Here is a 22,450-nt window from a genome sequence, read left to right as displayed (position 1 = left end):
AGCCGGAGAAAACCGCTTTTAAAAGACTGGCCCAGTTGGATCAGGTCTATCCATATAATCTCTGTACCTTAAAGTCCATTGACTTCAGACTTTTAACTACATTTGCAAAATTCATACCCTGTGGTACCTTGTTTAGTGTTTGATTGGCTAACTTAGAGACAGGAATCTTAAGGGAATCATCTTTACTCTTCTGCCTACCACAGTTGGAATGAAGAGGGAACTTAAGTGAAATAAAGATACCTCAAAATTGAGTAATTTGTTCACTGCACATTCTGTTCTGTAAGCATTATAGCATTTTCAGCTGGCATAGTTAGTTGAAAAGGATTTCAGTGCAATAGTGTTATAACTGCAAAAGGAATGAAACTGACTGAAAATATGAAACAGACTTGAGATTCCTGTTCAGACTTTTGGTTAATGGCAACACATGTAATGCAGGAATCTCATTCAATTCCTTTAATATAACTAATAGTATTTTATATTGCCCTTGTTTGAATCACTTTCTTCCTAAAACTACTCGCAGTCTATTACACAACCACGTTATCACATCATCTCAGTATTTTCATTAGTTTTTTTTTTTTTGTCTAATCCATATTCTTTTCCTTGTCATACCGTTTGGAGTATATCGTCTCCAAGTTCTTTTTACAGAGTAGGCACAGGCTGTATGTCTCAATGGGATTTCAAGTGAGAAGGAGAAGTTTTTGGTGATACGTTCTTACTACCCTATCCTGGGACATTATCTAGGGGATTATTTTGACATCACACAAATAAATAAGACCTAGCATGATTTGTGATAATGTTTATACTTCCTCATTTCCTCTACTTTGTTATTTACTTGCTATGATTATTTTAGCTTCAGTTAAGATTATTTCCCTATGTTCATTATTGTCTTAATACTGTTTCTAGTCTAGTGCTGGCCTGTAGCTCTTTTCTGTTATTTTCCTATTCTTGCCCAAAGTGCTTTCTGATATTCTTATTTTTAAATCCAAGCTTATTCATCATAAGTTCATACCTGTATCTGAGTGCTTCATTATGTCATTGTGTTCCCATGAATTTGTATGTGGAAATACATGTTTTTTTAAATAAACAACTTTCTTCTTATTTCTAATTTACATGTCAGTTAGGATGTTGTTTATTTGTTTTCATTTTTGTGTAGGTAAGTTATACCATTTCTGAATTATGTAGTAAAGGAGGCATTATAAATATGTGATTAAAAGGGGGAGATTGGGTCTCATATGACTTAAGATCTGTTCTGTCACACAAAGAAGATATGATCGGCCTTAAGTGTTACATATCCTTTTCTGCAGTGTCCTATTGTGAATCAGCAGCCTGGATGTCTTGCCACATACATGAACAGAGTAGGTTTTCTGTCTAGGCACCATCATCTGTCTTGTCTCAAGGATGTTCGTTGCTCATCTTTCATTTAATTTCAGTTTAATCAGCGCGTTGCTTAGTTTTCCTTAATTTTGCAACAGGAGGTTCAGCTTATCTTGTAATATTCACACATTTGAGATTCTTAGTAGTGTTTTCTTAAGATTTGAAGTCTAGTAATTCTTTTGTTCTCTTATCAGTTATCAACAAATTTGTGCAGCTTAATTTTTTTTTTATCCAAGTATCTGCCCCACTGTCTTCAAAAAAGACTTAGCTGAATAGTAGACTTGAGTACAGAGTCTTACTAGGCATGTTGTAGATAAAGCTAAGTCTTGTCAGGTTATAGTTTTTGCAGATATAACTAATGTACAGTGAAATGATAGAAAAAGCAGTAAGTAGACTAGAAATAAAATCTAGGTCTTGATCCTGAATATCACCTACTACCTTGTTTAAGTTGGACAACTTTTCTGAGTCTTCATTTTTTCATCTGGAAATAGAGGTTTGTATCCTGCCCATCTGCCAGGGTTATTGTTAGTTCAAACAACACAATGACAGCTACAGAAATGTAAATTCTAAAATGTACTGCAATAGTTGTTAGTCTTATCATCCAGAAAAACTTTGGCCATTACATCAATCTTGTAGATGGCTTCAAATTACTTCAGTACTACCACCCAGGTTAAAGTGCTAGATACAGGATGAATTAGAAAGGAATTTGGAAAAACCTAATTGGCTGGTTAGATGGCCATTGAGGTAGAGAGGAGATAGCAGTCTGATCTATGCACTGGAAATAAAAAACTGGGGAAGATGTGCCAGAAGCATTGGCAGGACTCGGAAACTTGGTTGATTTGGGGGTGCGGGAAAGGAAAGAGCATTTGAACTGAGAGTGGGAGGTTGGTGGTCAAGAGGCAGGTAGGTATGAAAGAAAGAGAGGGTGAACTACCTGTTGAAGCGTGCCAATCTAGCTTTAGATGTCCAAAGGAATGTGGGGCTGGAGTTCAAAGAGATCTGGGGTTGGAGATTAGATGGGGCCCAAGGGTGGAGCTTTGTGGAATGAATGTATGCACTGAAGGGCCTGCCAGGCAAGGAAGGTGTCTTCTGATCCTGTGTTGCATAGTCTGTGACAGTTCTGTACAGCGTGGCACAGGGGACTTGTACACTACTGCTCTTACCAGTTTATGTCTTATAAAAGAAGTCATTGACATCTGTTAAGCTATTGGGTGAGATTTACTCCTTAGGAAATCCTCCACAGATAAATAAACTAAAAATGAACAAAAAACTGAATAAGAATTTGCATTTTGTCAAATACCCTGTAGGGAAGTTTAAAAATGAAATGTTCATTTTTCAAATTCAATACTACTGGCAGACACTGCTCTATTCTGAGTGAAGGCTAATTTATATGAAATAAAGCTATTAATATAATATTATTGATCTTTACTAATTCTCTTTTCCCCCTTTTTTCTCTCCAGATTTTACATTGTGCAATAGGTAAGTATGGAATCCCCCCACCCGCTACTTACATACTGTGAATTCTGCTTTTTTTTTTAAAAAATCATAAATAATAGGTTGATTAGATTCTTACTGAACATTAAAAAACTAAACTTTGATCATTATTTATAAAATTGCTTAGGTTCTTGGCTTCTAAAATCATAGGTACTATTTAGATGTTCATTGAACAGTTTGTTAAATGCCATGTCTATTTTTCTGTGTCATTTTAAAAAGGCTTCTCCTACCTTTTGAATAAAGGATAAATAGAGAAACACTAACATATTTATAACCATGTGACTTGGGGTGCTAGACTTTGTTGAAAGCCCTCTCTGATTACTTGAATGTTATATTCTCTTCCTTATCTTTTAAAATGGAGTACTGTGTATATTGCCTACCTCATAGATGAATATTTAATGTAAGTGAGAGGGATTGGAAAGTACATAGGGTTATACTAATGTGAAGGATTTTTACTAAAAGGAGATGCAGTGTGTTTCCTTTTGGGGGAATGGGGAGGGTTATCAAATTCTGCTGTGGAATTGAGGCAAAGCTTCTAGTCTTGGGTGGCTAGACTCCTCGCAGCAGAAATAAATTTGGGAAAGTTGACAGACCCTGTGGAGTAAGCCTGTGGTGGTTGCTGTCTGTATATTTGGATTTCTTACTCCAAGGGAGGATTAGAAGTTTATAACTCATTGAGAAGCACCAAAGGTCTGAAAACTCCAAAACTGTGCATTCAAACTGTTACGGCCCTGATCAATATAATTGATAAATGAAATGGGTACTTATTATATTTGGGGCCCTGAGGAATTCAGAGATGAGGAGACTTACAGTTCAGGTGGAAACCCAGCAAGCTCTCCACCGCAGGCCATAGAGGGATCACTGATACCTGGGCTCTATTTCTTTTAAAGAAGACAAATATCTTCTTTAAGAATTGCACCTCATCTATTTTCTCACTAGAAGGAGGTCTGCAATTAGGAATTTCTGAAATGATTTGCAGAATTTTGTATGAATGTGCCTATGTTTATTTTGGGAAGGTAGGTAGAATTCATAGCTTTCATAGATTTTCAGAGTAAGTATGTGATTCAAAAGGTTAAGAAAGGGTGCTTTAGCACCTTTAAGCAAGAGATTTGAAAGGAGCTTGGAGACTCATTTGTTTTCAGATGGTCTGAGCTTTACCAGAGAGGTTAAGGGACCTGGACCAGGTCACATGGTCACTAAATGGTATAGCCTCATTTGGGACCTGGCCAGTCTGAACCAGAGCCCACCTGCCTGACTTTATTTTATGGTGATTGGGTTTCAGCTAGTGTATAATCTTTGGTAAGTTCCCTTTTTAGTCCTTTATCTATAGTTTTAAGATGAAAAATGTGTCCCTTCTTAAATGCTTAAATTTGCAGATTGGGGAATATATTCAGCCAGAGTTCTGGAACCACTTCAGGCCTCTCCACATGACTCAGCCCTGTGCCCCCAGGCTCCCCCAGTCTCTTAACCTTCAGCTGCCTCTGTGTAAAACTCTTAGATGTGTGTTTTGCATGTTTTAGTATTTTAATTATTATTTAATTGTATCTTAATACCCAAATTTATTGCATCCCTCTCATATTCTCAGACCTCTTTATAAAATTTCTACTCCTAGAAATAAAATTTTGGGCAAGTATATTTATTCATTCACACCAAGAACTTGATTGAATGCCTCCCAGATGGCGCAAGACACTGATGGGTAGTGGGATTAGAGAGGTAAATAGGCACAGACTTAGGCTCAGGAGGCCCACAGTCAGATGGCCACCCCTCGGAGCTTCTCTAATGGGATGCCCTCCGAGGACTAGCATCTGTGTCACACTCTGCTGTGACGGTTCATTGACCGGTGTCCCTTGGTCTTTGTGTGGTGCCCAACACACAGGAGATGCTTTAAAATTCCTTCTTATTTTCTCAAGAACCTTGTTCTATGAGTGATTCTCTCTCTTGCATCATCACCGTTTGTCATCTGCCTTTTCCATCTCAGCTCACACGAATGCTCCATCCTGAAAATAATTTTTAACCTAACCTTTGACCCTGCCTTCCTCCCTTATTACTGCATAATTCCTCTACATCCCTTTGACCAGGCTCATCAATTCTGCCCCCTCTCCCTACCCACACTCCCATAGCCAGGTAGTCATCAGGTTTTCTCAGTTCTGTTCCCTAAATAGTTCTCAGAGTCTTCTGTTTTTTCCAGTCCTATTCAGGACCCGAGTATGTCTTATCTGGATTCCCGTATGGATCGCCCTGAACTTGTAGGCTTATGATACTAATACTAGTAATAATAACAGCGAGCATTATAATGAGTATTTACTATGTCCCAGGGCTTTACGTTTATTATTTGTTTACTTCCCAATTTACAGTTGACAAGACTGAGGCGTAGAAGGTTTTCTATCTCTCCAAGGTTCATGTAGCTAATAAGCCCTAGAGCTGGAAGTTGAACCTATGGCTGTGTGGCTATAAGTCTGCTTACATCTCTCAAGGGATTTAGTTAAAAGATAATTCTGACTATGTCACTTGTGTGCTTAAAACCCTTCACTGGTTTAAACTTCTTCGTGATTTGAACCCTGCCCACCTCCCTAGCCTTACCGGTGTCCCTGCCTCCCACTGCATGCTTCAGCAACCCTGACCTCGTGGTACCCCACAGCATCCCCCCCAACCCCGCCACCATAAGCCATGCTGCTGCACTGTTTCTTACCTCTGGTCTGTGCCCAGGCTTTGTGCTCTGCCTGTAGTGGTAGCCCACCCTCTGCAGCAGGCAGCTTCCCCCAGTAAACTCTCCTGCCACCCACTGGCTAAATTATATACCATTCCTCACTTTCCTCTAATACCCTGCAACTCTTTTATTGCACTTTCCACAATATATTATGGTCTGTCACTGTACCTGTATCTTTCACCAACATCACTGAATGTTTCTGAGACTGGGAACAGTTTCCTGTTGATTTCTGTGTCTTAACACTTAACAGTTCATGGCTCCTAATGGGAGCTCGGTGAACATTTGATCATAATCCTACTAAATTCTGGTGACATTTTCCAAAACTTGTTTCAAAATGTTTTCAGTTGCTTAAGATTCAATAAGAATAATCATAAGTAGGCTCTTTTTAGCATTGGCCTAAAGGCAATCCTTTATTTCTTTTTTTACTCATGACTTGAGTTTACTTTTGGAATGATGGTTTATTTTCCTGTGTCTTTCTGAAACTTCACTGTACCAGCTTGGTCTTTTAGAAGCTTGTTTTAGAGCCTTGAGATGTCTTTAGTTTGTGTATTGTTGGTAAGAAATGTAGACCTCAGTCAGACCTGGGTAACTTATTAGCTGTGACCTTCAAGATGTCACAACTTCTGTGTGCCTTTGTTTCTTCATCAATAAATGGAGGATAATAATACCTACCTCTAAGGTTATTGTGAAAATGAAATAGGACATGCATGTAAAACATGCATGAGGAAATGGTAGCTATTAACAATAATAATGTCATGGAATGTTAAAAGTTTTATTCTGTCCCTAATGTAATGTTCCATATTTAGATTAATATAACTTTTCCATATTCTGACTTTTCCTCAATTGCAATTTCTGTGTAAGTGAGGACTTCAGGGCCGCCTATTCTTAGTATGGGTTGGAGTTGCTTGTTCATAGTTTTGACAGTGAAACGGTAAACTAAAATTCCGCATGGGGGATTCATTTCTGTGAGAAAGTCAAGCCTCTCTCTTTCCTAATGGGTTTCTTTGTCCCAGCTTCTGATAATGCAGGAACAAGATTTCTTTTGATGAGGAGCAAATGATAGCCCATTTGAATACATGTTGAGGACATATTTTTTTTTAATTAAGGTATAATTGGCATACAACATTGTACTAATTGCAGGTATACAACATGATTTTATATATGTATATATTGTGAAATGATCACCACAATAAGTTTAGTTAATGTCCATCACATCATATATTTACAGCTTTTTTCTTGTAATAAGGACTTTTAAGGTCTCTTCTCTTTGCAACTTTCAAGTGTATAATAGAGTGTTACTGACTATAGTGGCCATGCTATGCGTTACACCCCCAGGACTGACTTATGTTATAACTAGAAGTTTGTACCTTTTGCCCACCTTCATTCATTCCCCCGACCCCAGGCCCTGCCTTTGGCAACTCCCAGTCTGTTCTCTGTATCTGCGAGTTTGGGTTTTTTCCCTAGATATCATGTACAAATGAGATCATACATTGTCTTTTTCTGGGATAGTATTTCTTAAATGCTGTGGTTGCACCCCTCAGCTCAAGATTTGTAGTGGTTTTATTTATGCAGTGTTTTTCTTTCTGGAAATGAGGATTTTAAACCCAGTTGGTACACATCTTTTACAAGGCTGCAAAGAAGAGTTGTGGTTTTCTTAATCATGTGGTACAGTTTATGTTGAAAGAAGTATCTGCTTTTCTGTGTTTTGCTCAGATTAGATTGTGGAAGAGGCATACTGGATGTGAGTGGTTCTCAGCTGACTCCGGAGTATGGTTACCTCACTTTGTTGGGCTAGAAGTTAGAGGTAGAGGGATGGGAACTGGTGACACTGGTAAGATGTGACTTTGTGCGTTTGGTGAATCTTTGTGTTGAAGCTTATTGTTGTTCAGTCACACAGTCGTGTGTAACTCTTCGCGACCCCATGGACTGTAGCACGCCAGGCTTCCCTGTCCTTCACCATCTCCCAGAGCTTGCTCAAACTCATGCCCATTGAGTCAATGGTGCATCCAACCATCTCATCCTTTGTCGTCCCCTTTTCCTCTCGCCTTTAATCTTTCCCAGTATCAGAGTCTTTTGCGATAAGTGTTGGAACTTAAACTGTCAGTATAAGTAACTTTAGAAGTTCTTGATTGAAAACTGTAGAACAGGAACCCAGTCATAGCCCAGAGGGTACTGTGTCTGAAGTTGAGTATTAGTACTCTGATACTGAAAGGTTGTTGTTGAACGATAAGACGCGGGATTCTTGGCCTCCGGAGGAGATGAATTCAATCCGGGGCCAGAGACGAGGCTGGATCGCTCAGAGCTTTTGTCTAATAAAGTTTTATTAAAGTATAAAGGAGATAGAGAAAGCTTCTGACATAGGCATCAGAAGGGGGCAAAAGAGTACTCCCTTTGGTAGTGTTAGCAATGGAGTTATATACTCTCCAATGAATCCAAAGAATATCTGGAGGTTGCAAAGACCTCACCAGACCCACTCCCATAATTTACATCTTAAGATAACAGAGTTGGCCAGAAGGTTTAATCCAAAGATTGTCCTCAGGCAGGATACATCCTTGTAAAGACCGGACCTACTCCCATAATTTACATTTTAAGATAACAGAATTAGCCAGAGGGTTTGATCCAAAGACTGTCCTCAGGCAGGATACATTATTGTTATATAATCCTAAGGAATGTAGAGGAGAAAAAGTAAAAAAGTTTGTCCTTTCTTCCTCCTTGCATATCCCAGACCTCTCTCTCCTTGGGGACCCCTAGACTTCTTATCAACCTGCCTAGGAAATGAATCTCTCAATACCCTCAACAGACAAGGACAGAAGCCCTCACTTAGATAGGCCAGATTTGTGGTCTCAGATATTTGCTGTATGTTCCAGCTTGCGCAACTTTCTCAAATTGATGACACTTCTGGTTTTTTTTTTTTTCCCATAAGGCAAATAATAATGTGTATTTTAAGCTGAATATCATAAATGAAATAATATAAATGATACAGAAGTAATACACAGAAATAGTAATGTCACAAATAACAAAATGAAAGCTATAATTTGAAAAGTCATTTTTTAAAGTTAAACTTTGTTGTGAAGTAATTGGCCTCCAACTAATAAAATTTAAAAAAAAATAAAGTTAAACTTTGATTTTAAAATGTCACATTCATAAAAACAATAAAGGTAAGCATTCCTTCCTTGCAAATATGAGTCATCAAATTTCTGAGCTGACACTTTTTGGGGAAGCCTGATTCCAGCTCCCCAATCGATAAAAGGTGTACAAGTCTCTAAAGGATGACCAGCTCCAAGGGAGCCTTCTTTCGAAGACAAAATAAACTTCTGTTTATTTTTTAAAAGTGAGTTTTAAGAAATTTGTAATTACCTTACAGAGGTAGCATATGGCTTCAGACTGATTTTATTAAGTAACAAATGATGCCAAGGAGGAAAGGGGCAGCTCCTGAAGAGACAAGCACCGGAAGACCCAATCTCCTCCCACCAGAAATCTCTCCCCTCCCAGCAGTGACAGAGAACTAAATCCTGTCCAAACTGTACACCTCCCATCTCCCCCTGCCCCACCCACCAGCGGGTCAAGCATTCATCAGTCATTTCCAATGCAGTATTGGGAAGGAACAACCCTCACATATCACAGAAGCCAGACCCAGAACCCTCCATGGTGCAGCAAAAGAGAACTCTGAAAGGAAAGCATTGTGGAGGGAAGGGTGATTCCCCCGGATCTGCTCACCTGGAATTCTGCTTTCACCTCGCATCCAACCCTCATAGGTATGGCTGGGGCACAGAAAGAAAACTGCTTACCTTGGTTCCTCTTAGTCTAGTTGACATTTTTAAACAGAACTTTACCAAAAGTGAGAAAGAACAGAAAGGGAATGAGTATCAGAAACACAAACAATGTAAAAATAGTCATATTCCCAAAATACAAATGTCTGATCCTGAGATCTGTCTCCCATTTTGTTACTGGGAGCTGACATGGGGTCACACGGACCTTGCTGGCTCTCTTCCACCCTGTTTTTACTGGGCTCAACCCTGGAACCCGTTTCCCCAAGCCCATTTTCCTGGCTGGGGGAATAAAAGATGGTTCAGGTTTCCATTCAGAAGCTGCTTTCTGCCTGGGGGCATACTTAGTGGTGGTACTGGCAGGGGAAGGAGAAGCCCTTTGAGGTGGGGAAATGGCCTTGACCTTTCCCAGCAGGCCAGCCTGAGTCCATTGCCTGGAGGGCTGTCTGGATGCAGTGTAGAGGTCAGAGGCCTGGTCAGCTCCTTGCATTTCTTCCTTTGTCATTTATTAATAAGTATAGTCATTTCCCAGCATCCTGACACCAGAACTCCACCATAGCCATGTTCCAACGGTAATCTTTCCCAGATCACTGAAGCCCTTCAGAGCAGCCTATAGTCTCCCTCTGCTTTGTCACTTTGATTAGTCTGTTGCCTCCTGATCACATTTTTCCTCCTCCTCTCTAGACAGAGAGAGAAGACGATAGAAAGATAGTTTTAGCACCTGCATGTTCTGCTCCTTATACCCAGAGTTTCACTGTTCTCTGAATAAACTTCGTATTTTCACACTCCATAATTTTGTACATAAAATGTCCTTTGCCTGGAACACACAGCTCCCTAAGTTGTTCCCAGCTCTGTGTGAATGTACTGATGAAAGGAAGGTAGAAATAGGGCATGCTCATCAGGAGCCCAGAGTGCCTGAGCAGGGGAGGTTGGGGGACTTACCCAGAGCTCATGCACACTGGGCTTAACCAGAACTCAACGGGTCCCAGGGTTGAGCACAGTAAGAACAGGAAGGAAGAGAGCCAACACGGTCATGTGACCACATGTCAGCTCCCGGTAACAAAAGGAGAGAGAGATCTCAGGATCAGAGAGCCTCCTGGCACCTAGCAAGCACTCAGTAAGCTGTAGTGGCTTCTCCATTGGTTGTTAGTGGGCAAAATATAATCCCTGAGGATTTCTGTGTTCAGTTGGAGTTCAGAAGGGAAAGCCATGAAGAGAGCCTAGATCAAGGAGTTTTACCCTTTGCCATCCTTGTAGGAACAGCTTGGGGGTTGGCTTAAATTGAAAGCTGTTATTGAGATTTGAGATATTTAAAATCTCTTCTCTGTGAGGTAATATTATCTTGTTTTCCAGGCCATCAGGAATCAAGCTAAGGCAAACCAGCCCCACTCGAAATATCACTAGCTGTGTGACAAGTCAGCCATCCTCCCCCTAGGTGTTAGTTTTCACATCTGAAGAACTAGGAGTTGGACTAGATAATAGATAATCTCTTAACATTCCTTTCAGCTGGATGATCTGAAATGCCGTGAAACTATGAAGTAGCCTTAGAGGTGTAGGTCAGTTATCTGAGCGGTGATAAAAAGGAGGCTGCGTGTGTGCTTAGTCACTTAAGTGGTGTCTGACTCTCTGCGACCCTGTGGCCCATGGCCTCCCAGGCTTCTCTGTCCTTGGGATTCCTTCTCCAAAAGGAGGCTGCTCTAGATGTTTAAATATACCTGTGTGCTTGTGTGCTAAGTTGCTTCAGTAGTATCCAACTCTTTGTGACCCTGTCGACTGTAGTCCACCAGGCTCCTCTGTCCATGGGATTCTCCAGGCAAGAAAACTGGAGTGGGTTGCCATGCCCTCCTCCAGGGGACCTTCCCAACCCAGGGATCGAACCCACATCTCTTATGTCTCCTTCATTGGCAGGTGGGTTCTTTACCACTAGCACCACCTGGAAAACCCCGTTTAAATATACCTATGATATGAATATTAGGAAACTTAAGTATAGTAGTTTTAGTACATTTTCCCTCTCAGTGCATTTTTTTTAATTGAAGTATAGTTGATTTAAAAGTTGCAGGTGTGCAATATAGTGATTCACAGTTTTAAAGGTTGTACTCCATTTATAGTTATTATAAAATATTGGCTGTATTCCCTATGCTGAACAATATATTCATATAGCTTATTTATTTTATACATGGTAGTTTGTAACTCTTAACCCCCCTACCCAATCCTGCTCTTCTTTGTTTCTCTCCCCCCACTGGTAACCACTAGTTTGTTCTCTATGTATGTGGGTCTGTTTCTTTTTTATTAAATTTACTTTGTTTCATTTTTGATTCTACATATAAGTGATTTTATACAGTATTTGTTTTTTTCTTTCTGACTTCCTTTACTTAGCATAATGTCCTCCAAGACTAACCATGCTGCAGCAAATGGCAAATTTTGATTCTTATTTATGGCTGAGTAGTATTCCATTTTATGTCTATAGCGCATCTTTATTCATCTGCTGAGGGGCATTTAAGTTGCTTCCAGATCATGGCAATTGTAAATAATGCTGCTGTAAACATTGGTGAGCATATATCTTTTCAAATTAGTGTTTGGGTTTACACCCAGGAGTGGAATTGCTGAGTCATATGGTAAGTCTATTTTAAGTATTAATGAGAAACCTCCATACTGTTTTCCACAGTGGCTGCACCAATTTACATTCCCACCAACAGTGTATAGAGGTTCCCTTTTCCCCACATCCTAACCAACATTTGTTGTATTCTTTTTGATCACAGCTATCTGACAAACTTGAGGTGATATCTCATTGTGATTTTGATTTGCATTTTCCCAGTGATTAGCAATGTTGAACATCTTTCCATGTGTCTGTTGGCCGTTTGCATGTGCTCTTTGAAAAAATGTCTATTGAGTTCTGCTCACTTTTTAATCAAATTGTTTAGTTGTTTTATTTATTTATTTATTTTTTTGATGTTGAATTGTATGAGCTGTTTCTCTATTTTGGACATTAGCCCCTTATAAGTTACATCATTTGCAAATATTTTTTCAAATTCAGTAAGTTCTGCTTTCTTTTTGTTAATGGTTCCCTTTGCTGTTCAAAAGGCTTTACGTTTAATTAGGCCCTATTTGTTTATTTTGCTTTCTCAATACATTTTGAAAACACCATCAGAAAGTGAAATTAGATTTGGGAGAGGGACACTCACTTTTTATGGCATGCATTTACCCATGATCATCACTAGATGGCACCCTTGTATTAGTAAGGAGATAAACGGCCCTTAAGGACTCCTGGAGGACGTCTAATGAAAATAGACAGTAGTGAATCAATAGCTGAAACTGAGGAATGAGCAAGTTAACAAGAGAAAAGAGAAGTGGATGTTTTTCCATCAGTGTCTCATGACTTGATCATTTTAGGTAATGAAAAGCTGAAACTTCCAGCATTGCCCTGGAAATTCTCTCAAATATTTTTTAATTATAGGCACAAGGTACTTTAAAATTAAAAATTAGCTTAATTTGCTTAATTAACAAGCTAGAGGAAATGAAAGTATTTTAGAAGATCTTTGGTCAGATGGTTTGTGAGAGTCTGAAGTCAATAAACCTTCCACTTTTGTTCTTAGCTTCAAAAGCAAAGTTAGTCCAGCAAAGCTGGAAATACCATCTAGTAACCAAGTTAAGGAGAAGGCAATGGCACCCCACTCCAGTACTCTTGCCTGGAGAATCCCATGGATGGAGGAGCCTGGTAGGTTGCAGTCCATGGGGTCTCTAAGAGTCGGACACGACTGAGCGACTTCACTTTCACGCATTGGAGAAGGAAATGGCAACCCACTCCAGTGTTCTTGCCTGGAGAATCCCGGGGATGGGGGAGCCTGGTGGGCTGACGTCTGTGGGGTTACACGGAGTCAGACACAACTGAAGTGACTTAGCAGCAGTAGCAGCAGCAACGAAGTTAACTCCATTGAACCAAACAGTGAAAGTTTAACAAAAGAATTCCTTGGTTTGTGAGTCCATGTTAGGAGTTAAATGGTAAATAATGTGTTAATGAAGGAAGCAAGAACTCTTTGGAATATCTGTATGATGTAGTATGTCTGACTTTTATAGTCTGTACAGCTTTTCTGTGAAAGGAATTTTTTCCTCTTCGTAGTGACCATCTTTCCACATATTTTTCTTTTAATAACAGTTCCTACCTCACTATGTCCTTTCAGTTAGTAGTCTACATTTGAGATTCACCCATTTCTTCACATGGTTAGAAAGTTCATTCTTTGTTATTCCTGAATAGATTCCACTGTATACAGTGGAATAAATACAGTTTGTTTATCTGTTTACCTATTGAAGGACTCTTGGTTGCTTTCAGTTTGGGATGGTTATGGATAAAAGTGCTGTGAATATTTGTATGCTGGTTTTTGAAGGGATGAATACATCCTACTTCATGTTTACTGTCAACGTATAAATTTCAATACTTATCTGTAAGCTTGTTCTAGATTTTTTTTAACCTTTTATATTCTTTCTTATGTTTTGTGTGAGTGATCCATCTTGCACTGAGTGGTAATGTTAAAGTATCTACTTATTAATGTGTTTCCAGTTTTCCTGCCTTCTATAGCTTCTACTTTAACAAAGATAGTTGCTTTAGTATTTGGTAATATGTATTTGTAACTGTTGTAACTTCACTGTGAGTTACAGCTTTTAGCACTTAAAAAAATGTCTTTTATATGTGGCCTTTCTGAATCACTTTTGTATTAGCATAGAGTTGGATCTTGTTTTGTGACCCAATTTGAAAATCTCTTTCCTTTAGTAGGTGAATTAAACACATTTACAGTTATCCATAGGACAACATGTTCAGTGTTACTTTGTTGCATTTTTGTTGCAGTTGCTACATATACTATTATTATTGTATTTACCTACATGATATGTTTTCTTTGCTTTTTAAAATATTTATTTTGGTGTTTAGAAGGTTTTGCAGTTGTTCTAGTGGTTACCTTTGCACTTATACCTTTCTAAAGGCCCTTAGTTCTTTGTATCTTATTTAACCTGTTACTGTCTGGTTTGTCAGGTTTTAAATATTTGTTTTGACTCTCACCTATTGCCTGTGCAGTCAGTAAGCTTATCTGCCTTCTTTTTTCCACACTCCTTTTCCCTCCTATTTTTTTACTTGCATTATTTCTACTTTTTCAGAACCTGTAACGTTAGGAGCCTGGTGGCTGCAATCCCTGGGGCCACAGAGAGTCAGACAGGACTGAGCACAGTGACAATAGCATTTACCTAGTCTCTCCCCGCCACCCCCCCCACCCCCATCCTGATCTTTGTTTCAGTTCACACTTTAAAATATCAAATGTTTACTGTCAGTCTTTCTCCCAAAGTTTTCTGTTATCTTTTAGTTGAATGAAATGTACCCTCTTGTGGTGTCAGGAACCATGAAGGGTCTGAGGTTTTACCCCACTTGTAAGTTAGCTGGTCACTGTTGCGTGGACCGTGGCAGCATGTAGCGGTCTGTTATAGGGACGACCATGGGGCCTGGGGAACCTGTTGCTTTTATGGTAAGTAGAAGCAGGCGTGCTCTTTGTTGTCAGGGTGGACACGACCTCATCCCTCAGGGTCACTCCGCTCAAACACACACCTAGGAACTGACCTGGGTAAAAAGCAGTCAGGCCTTGCCCTTGTGGTAGGTATATTCAGGGATGCTCAGGGCTCATGGCAGATTGCCTTTCCCAAAAGGTAGATTCTCAAGAAGAGCTTGTGGGCACAGTGTTTCCCTAGTTCATATATGTTTAAGACTCTTATAACCTTGATATTTTAAATATTTGTTCAATATAAAATCCCTAGTTTACACTTTCTTCCCTTGAACTTCTTAAAAACGCTGCTCCATTATTGCCTTGCTTATATGTTTCTCCTGGGAAGTTTGATATCTTGCCCTTTTAAGATATTTTGTCTTTGTATCTGAAATTCATAAGGATTTTGTTTCCACCTTTTTTGAGATGTTAAAAAATATGTGTATTTATAGTGCACAATATGGTTTTAGTATATATATACATTGTTAAATGATTGCCACACTGGTGCTAATTAACATATCTATTACCTCACAGTTATTCTTTTTTGTGGTAGTGAGAACATTTAAGATTATTCTCTTAGCAGATTTCAGATATACAGTATACTCTTCTTAACTAGTCACCATACTGTACATCCAGCAACACAAGAGAAGACTCTACACATGGACATCACCAGATGATCAACACTGAAATCAGATTGATTATGTTCTTTGCAGCCAAAGATGGAGAAGCTCTATACAGTCAGCAAAAACAAGATCAGGAGCTGATGGTGGCTCAGATCATGAACTCCTTATTGCCAAATTCAGACTTAAATTGGAGAAAGTAGGGAAAACCACTAGACCATTCAGGTATGACCTAAATCAAATCCCTTATGATTTATACAGTGGAAGTGAGAAATAGATTTAAGGAACTAGATGTGATAAACAGAGTGCCTGATGAACTATGGATGAAGGTTTGTGACATTGTACAGGAGACAGGGATTAAGACCATCCCCATGGAAAAGAAATGCAAAAAAGCAAAATGACTGTCTGAGGAGGCCTTACAAATAGCTGTGAAAAGAAGCGAAGCGAAAAACAAAGGAGAAAAGTAAAGATATTCTTATCTGAATGCAGAGTTCCAAAGAATAGCAAGGAGAGATAAGAAAGCCTTCCTCAGCGGTCAGTGCAAAGAAATAGAGGAAAACAACAGAATGGGAAAGACTAGAGATCTCTTCAAGAAAATTAGAGATACCAAGGGAACATTTCATGCAAAGATGGGCTCGGTAAAGGACAGAAATAGTATGGACCTAACAGAAGCAGAAGATATTAAGAGGTGGCAAGAATACACAGAAGAACTGTACAAAAAAGATCTTCATGACCCAGATAATCATGATGGTGTGATCACTCACCTAGAGCCAGACATCCTGGAACGTGAAGTCAAGTGGGCCTTAGAAAGCATCACTATGAACAAAGCTAGTGGAGGTGATGGAATTCCAGTTGAGCTATTTCAAATCCTGAAATATGATGCTGTGAAAGTGTTGCACTCAATATGCCAGCAAATTTGGAAAACTCAGCAGTGCCCACAGGACTGGAAAAGGTCAGTTTTCATTCCAATCCCAAAGAAAGGCAATGCCAAAGAATGCTCGAACTACCACACAATTGCACTCATCTCACATGCTAGTAAAGTAATGCTCATAAGTCTCCAAGCCAGGGTTTAGCAATACGTGAACAGAGAACTTCCAGATGTTCAAGCTGGCTTTAGAAAAGGCAGAGGAACCAGAGATCAAATTACCAACATTTGCTGGATCATAGAAAAAGCAAGAGAGTTCCAGAAAAACATCTCTTTCTGCTTTATTGACTATGCCAAAGCCTTTGACTGTGTGGATCACAATAAACTGTGGAAAATTCTGAAAGAGATGGAATACCATACCATCTGACTTGTCTCTTGAGAAACCTGTATGCAGGTCAGGAAACAACAGTTAGAACTGGCCATGGACCAACATACTGGTTCCAAGTAGGGAAAGGAGTACGTCAAGGCTGTATATTGTCACCCTGCTTATTTAACGTATATGCAGAGTACATCATGAGAAACGCTGGGCTGGAAGAAGCACAAGCTGGAATCAAGATTGCCGGGAGAAATATCAATAACCTCAGATATGCAGATGACACCACCCTTATGGCAGAAAGTGAAGAGGAACTAAAAAGCCTCTTGATGAAAGTGAAGAAGGAGAATGAAAAAGTTGGCTTAAAGCTCATCATTCAGAAAACTAAGATCATGCCATCTGGTCCCATCACTTCATGGGAAATAGACTTGGAAACAGTGTCAGACTTTACTTTTTTGGGCTCCAAAATCACTGCAGATGGTGATTGCAGCCATGAAATTAAAAGACGCTTACTCCTTGGAAGGAAAGTTATGACCAACCTAGATAGCACATTTGAAAGCAGAGACATTATTTTGCCAACAAAGGTTCATCTAGTCAAGGCTATGGACAGTGAAGAAAGCTGAGCGCTGAAGAATTGATGCTTTTGAACTGTGGTGTTGGAGAACACTCTTGAGAGTCCCTTGGACCGCAAGGATATCCAACCAGTCCATCCCAAAGGAGATCAGTCCTGGGTGTTCATTAGAAGGACTGATGCTGAAGCTGAAACGCTTAATACTTTGGCCAACTCATGTGAAGAGTTGACTCATTGAAAAAGACCCTAATGCTGGGAAGGATTGGGGGCAGGAGGAGAAGGGGACGACAAAGGACGAGATGGCTGGATGGCATCACCGTCTCGATGGACATGGGTTTGGGTGGACTCTGGGAGTCAGTGATGGACAGGGTGGCCTGGCGTGCTGTGATTCATGGGGTCGCAAAGAGTCAGACATGACTGAGTGACTGAACGGAACTGATACCGTACATTAGTTCTCCAGAACTTATTCATCCTGCACAACTGAATCTTTGTATTTTTTGACCAGCATCTCCCCTTTTCTCCCATCCTACAGCTCTCAACAACCACTATTTTGTTCTTTGCTTCTGAGAGTTTGACTTTTCTTAGATTCCACCTGTAAGTGAGATCATGGAGTATTTCTTTCTTGCCTGGCTTATTTCACTTAGCCTAGTATCCTTCAGGTTTACCTAGGTTGTCCAAGTAGCAATTTCCTTTTTTAAGGCTGGATAATAAATGGGTGTGTATCACATTCTTTGTTCATTTATCCATTGATAAACACTTAGATTGATTAAATATCTTAGCTGTTGTGAATGTTTCTGCAATGAACAAGGAAGTGCAGACATCTCATCAAGATACTGATTTCATATCCTTTGGATGCATACCCAGAAATGGCTTCACTAGATCATATAGTTATTCTATTTAAAAATTTTTGAGGAACCTCCATACTATTTTCTCTAATGGCTATACCAATTTATATTCCTATCAACAGTGTGTAAGAGTTCTGTTTTCTTCACATCCTTGCCAGCGCTTGTTATGTTTTGGCTTTTTTATAATAGCTATTCTAATAGGTATGAGGTGGTATCTCATTGTGGTTTTGATTTGCAGTTACCCAATGATTAGTGGTAAGCTTTTTTCATATACCTTTTGGCTGTTTGTATGCCTTCTTTTGAGAAATGCCTATCCAGGTCCTATGTCCATTTTCTGTTTTGGTGTTTGTTTTCTTGCTACTGAATTGAGTTCTTTATATATTTTGGATATTAGTTCCTCATCAAATATATTATTTGCAGACATTTTCTCCTATTGTGGGCTCCCTGGTGGCTCAGACGGTAAAGTGTCTGCCTGCAATGTGGGAGACCTGGGTTCGATCCCCGGGTTGGGAAGATCCCCTGGAGAAGGAAATGGCAACCCACTTCAGTACTCTTGCCTAGAAAACTCCATGGATGGAGGAGCTTGGTGGGCTCCTCTTTTCATTCTGTTTATCATTTCTTTTTTGCTGTACAGAAACTTTTTAATTTGATGCAGTCCCATTTGTCTTTTTAAATTTTTTTATTTTGCTGCCTATATTTTGAGGGTTATAGGCAAAAAATAATCCCCCAGACCAATGTCAAGAAGCTTTTCCCCTATGTCTTCTGTTTTTTATTTCTATTTATTGGTTGATTTAACTTTTTATTTTTTAGTTGTAGTGAGTCTTTGCTGTTCACATGGGCTTTCTCTAGTTGAAGCAGATGGGGACTACTCTTCACTGTTGTGGCAGGCTTCTCATTGCGGTGGCTTTTCTTGATGTGGAGCGCAAGCTCTAGGCACGTGGGCTTCAGTAGTTGCAGTGCATGGGCTCTGTAGCTGTGGCACACAGACTTAACTGCTCCATCGCATATGGGATCTTCCCAGATCAGGGATCAAACTGATGTTTCTTGCATTGCAAAGTGGATTCTTAACCGCTGAATCACCAGGAAAGCCCTCCCTGTTTTCTTATAGTGGCTTTACAGTTTAAGATCTTATATTCTATTGTCTTTGATTTGCCTTGAGTTGACGTTTTACGAGGCCTGAGATAAGGGTCCAGTTTTATTCTCCTACATGTGAATATACAGTTTTCTCAGCACTGTCATTAGAGAGACTGTCCTTTCCCCAATATGTGTTGTTGGCAACTTTTCAAAGATCTGTTGGCCATAAATGTGTGGATTTATTTCTGGGCTCCCTATTCTGCTCCATTGGTCTATATGTTTCTTTTTATGCCAGTATCATGTTTTGGTTACCAGAGTTTTATGGTATATTTTGAAGTCCAGATATGTGCTGCCTCCAACAATGTATTTTGTTTGTTTTTTATTGTTGTTGTTTGGAGTTGGGTGGTTGGTTCAAGATTGTGTCAGCTTTTCAGGGTCTTTTGTGGTTCCATATGAATTTTAGGATTTTTGTTTTCAGTTTCTGTAAAAAATGCTATTAGAATACTGCAAGGAATTGCCTTGAATCTATAGATCACTTTGGGTACTATGGGCATTTTAACAATATTAATGCTTCCAATCCATGAATGCAGGATATCTTTCCATTTATTTGTGTCTTCAGTTTCTTTTATCAGTGTTTTATAATTTTTAGTGTACAAATCTTGTATCCCTTTGGTTAAATTTATTTTGAAGTACTTATATATGTTTTGATGCTACCATAAATGGGATGATTTTTTAATCCATTTTTGTATATTTCATTATTAATTAATTAATGAACTTGTAATTAATTAGTAATCAGTTAATTGCCATCAACTGATTTTTCTATGTTGGTTTTGTGTCCTACAGCTTCACTAAACAGTTTTGTTTTGGTGAAGTTTAGAGTTTTCTATATATAAGATCATGTGATTGCAAACAAAAAGTTTTCATTTTCCTTTCTGATTTGGATACCTTTTGTTTCTTTTTCTTACACAATTGCTCTGGCTAGGACTTCCAGTACTATATGGAATAGAAATGGTGAATGCTGTCATCTTTATTCCTTATCTTAGAGGAAAAGCTTTCAACTTTTCACCATGGAATATGATGTTAGCTGTTGGTTGGTCGTGTATGACCTTTATTATGTTGAGATACATTCCTTCCGTAGCCAATATGTTGAGTTTTTGTCATGAAAAGGTTTTGAATTTTGTCAAGTGCTTTTTTGCATCTGTTGAGATGACCATATTCTCTTTATCTCTCATTTTGTTAATATGGTATATCACATTTATTGATTTGCATATATTGAACCATTTTTACATTCCAGGTGTAAATCCCGCTTGATTGTGTATGATCCTTTTAATGTGCTTTTGAATTTGGTTTGCTAGTATTTATTGATAGTATAATAATAGTATTATTTTTGCATCTGTGTTCATCAGAAATATTGGCCTGTTTAGAACTATTCACTCCTTTTTCAGTTTTTTGGAAGAGTTTGGGAAAGACTCATTAATTGTTTTTTAAATGTTTGGTAGATTCACTAAATAAAGCCGTCAGGTCTTGGGCTTTTCTCATTGGGAGGTGTTTGATTACTGATTTCAATCTCCTTACTCATTATTGGTTTTTTCAGATTTTCTATTTCTTATTGATTAAGTCTTGATAGCTTGTATTTCTAGGAATTTATCCATTTCTTCTAGGATGTCTAGTTGTTGGCATATAAGTGTTTGTAGTAGTCTTTTATGATCCTTTGTATTTCTGTGGTATACATTTATAATTTTATTTATTTGAATAGTCTTTCTTTTTTTTTTCATAGTTTAGCTAAAGATTGGTCAATTTTATCTTTAAAAAAAACCCAACTATTAGTTTTATTCATCTTTTGTACTGTTTTTCTAGTCTCTATTAGATCTTTGATCTATTTGCTTTGATCTTTATTATTTCTCTCCTTCTGCTAACTTTGGTCTTAGTTTGTTCTTTTCCTAGTTCCTTGAGGTATAAAGTTAGGTTGTTGAGATCTTTCTTAATGTAAGCACTGTTGCTAAGTCTTCCCTCTTAGAACTACCTTTGCTGCATCCCATAAGTTTTGGTATGTTGTGTTTTCATTTTCATTAGTTTCAAGGTATTTTTTTTACTTTGAATCAATTTACATTTTGATTTCTAATTTGCCAGTTTTATTCCTGTATTGGTTCTAACTTGATACCATTGTGGTTGGAAAAGATACTTGATGTGATTTTAATCTTCTCTCTTTTCTTTTTTTTTGGTATTTAATGTCTAATAGTTTTATCATAGTATACCTTCAAGTTGACTGTTGCAGGGCAATTTCCCAGGTACCCAGTAGCCTCTTTTGATATGTAATTCAGGCCTTCTTTTATTCATGAAAAGTTTTCCTGAATTACCTTATGGAATTTTAGTTTTGTTTCATTCTTCTGTTTTTCTTCCAGATACGTGTATGTTAGATTTTGTTTGCCTCCCCTTTTCAGCCACTTTCTCTCTTACCCCTTTCACTTTATTTAACTTCACTTTTATTCTCTTGGTTGTTTTGCTTCCTTTTCTTTAGGGTCTTTTGTTTACTTTTCATTTGAATCTATTAGGCTTTGATCACCTTGAAATTTAAGTAGTCTTTTGTTCATGTATCATTTTGTCTTTCTCTTCCATTTCTGTCCTGAGTTCAACTTTTGTTTCACTTCTGCCTGCTTTGGTCCATTTCTGTTCTTAGTTTTTGAACTTCTGATTAAAAATCATTTTTCATATACTCCAATGCTTATTTAAGGGTATTCAGTTTAGAGTGTTATATTAAAGTTTCCTTTGTGACTTTTTTTTTTTGAGTGCATTTTCAGTAGCTAAAATATTTGATTTTTTTTTTTCTTCTGATAGTTTCATGTAGTTGTAAATTGCTTTCATATATTCATTTTGTGGATAGTATGGGAAGTTTGGTTTGGTTTATAAGATTTCTAGCTTGAGGGCTTTCCTGATGGCTCAGTAGTAAAGAATCCACCTGCCAATGTAAGAGACAAAGGTTCGATCCCTGTTCTGGGAAGATTCCACATGCCACAGAGCAGCTAAGCTTGCGTGCTACAGTTATTGAGCCTGTGCTCTAGAGCCCAGGAACCACAACTACTGAAGCCCGCACATCCTTGAGCCTGTACTCAGCAACAAGAGAAGCCACAGCAATGAGAAGCGGCTGCACGACAACTGGAAAGTAGCTTCCCTCACTGCAGCTGCAGAAAAGCTCGAGCAGTTAATGAAGACCCTCCACAGCCTCAATAAATAAACAAAATGT

At 38.7% G+C, this 22,450-nt stretch overlaps 1 protein-coding gene across 1 annotated transcript in view; it reads left to right on the top strand.

Annotated features, from left to right (window-relative positions):
- The window catches only part of HACD2 (3-hydroxyacyl-CoA dehydratase 2), an 88,920-nt gene that overhangs the window by 12,195 nt on the left and 54,275 nt on the right, over positions 1-22,450 (top strand). The window contains exon 3 of the mRNA XM_065942985.1: positions 2,835-2,853. Within this exon, the coding sequence (XP_065799057.1) occupies positions 2,835-2,853 (19 nt within the window). The remainder of the gene's footprint in view (positions 1-2,834; positions 2,854-22,450) is intronic.

The sequence above is a fragment of the Muntiacus reevesi genome, chromosome 8, assembly GCF_963930625.1.
Source record: "Muntiacus reevesi chromosome 8, mMunRee1.1, whole genome shotgun sequence".
In the NCBI taxonomy this organism is placed as follows: Eukaryota; Metazoa; Chordata; class Mammalia; order Artiodactyla; family Cervidae; genus Muntiacus; species Muntiacus reevesi.
This window is presented reverse-complemented; position numbering and strand designations above follow the sequence as displayed.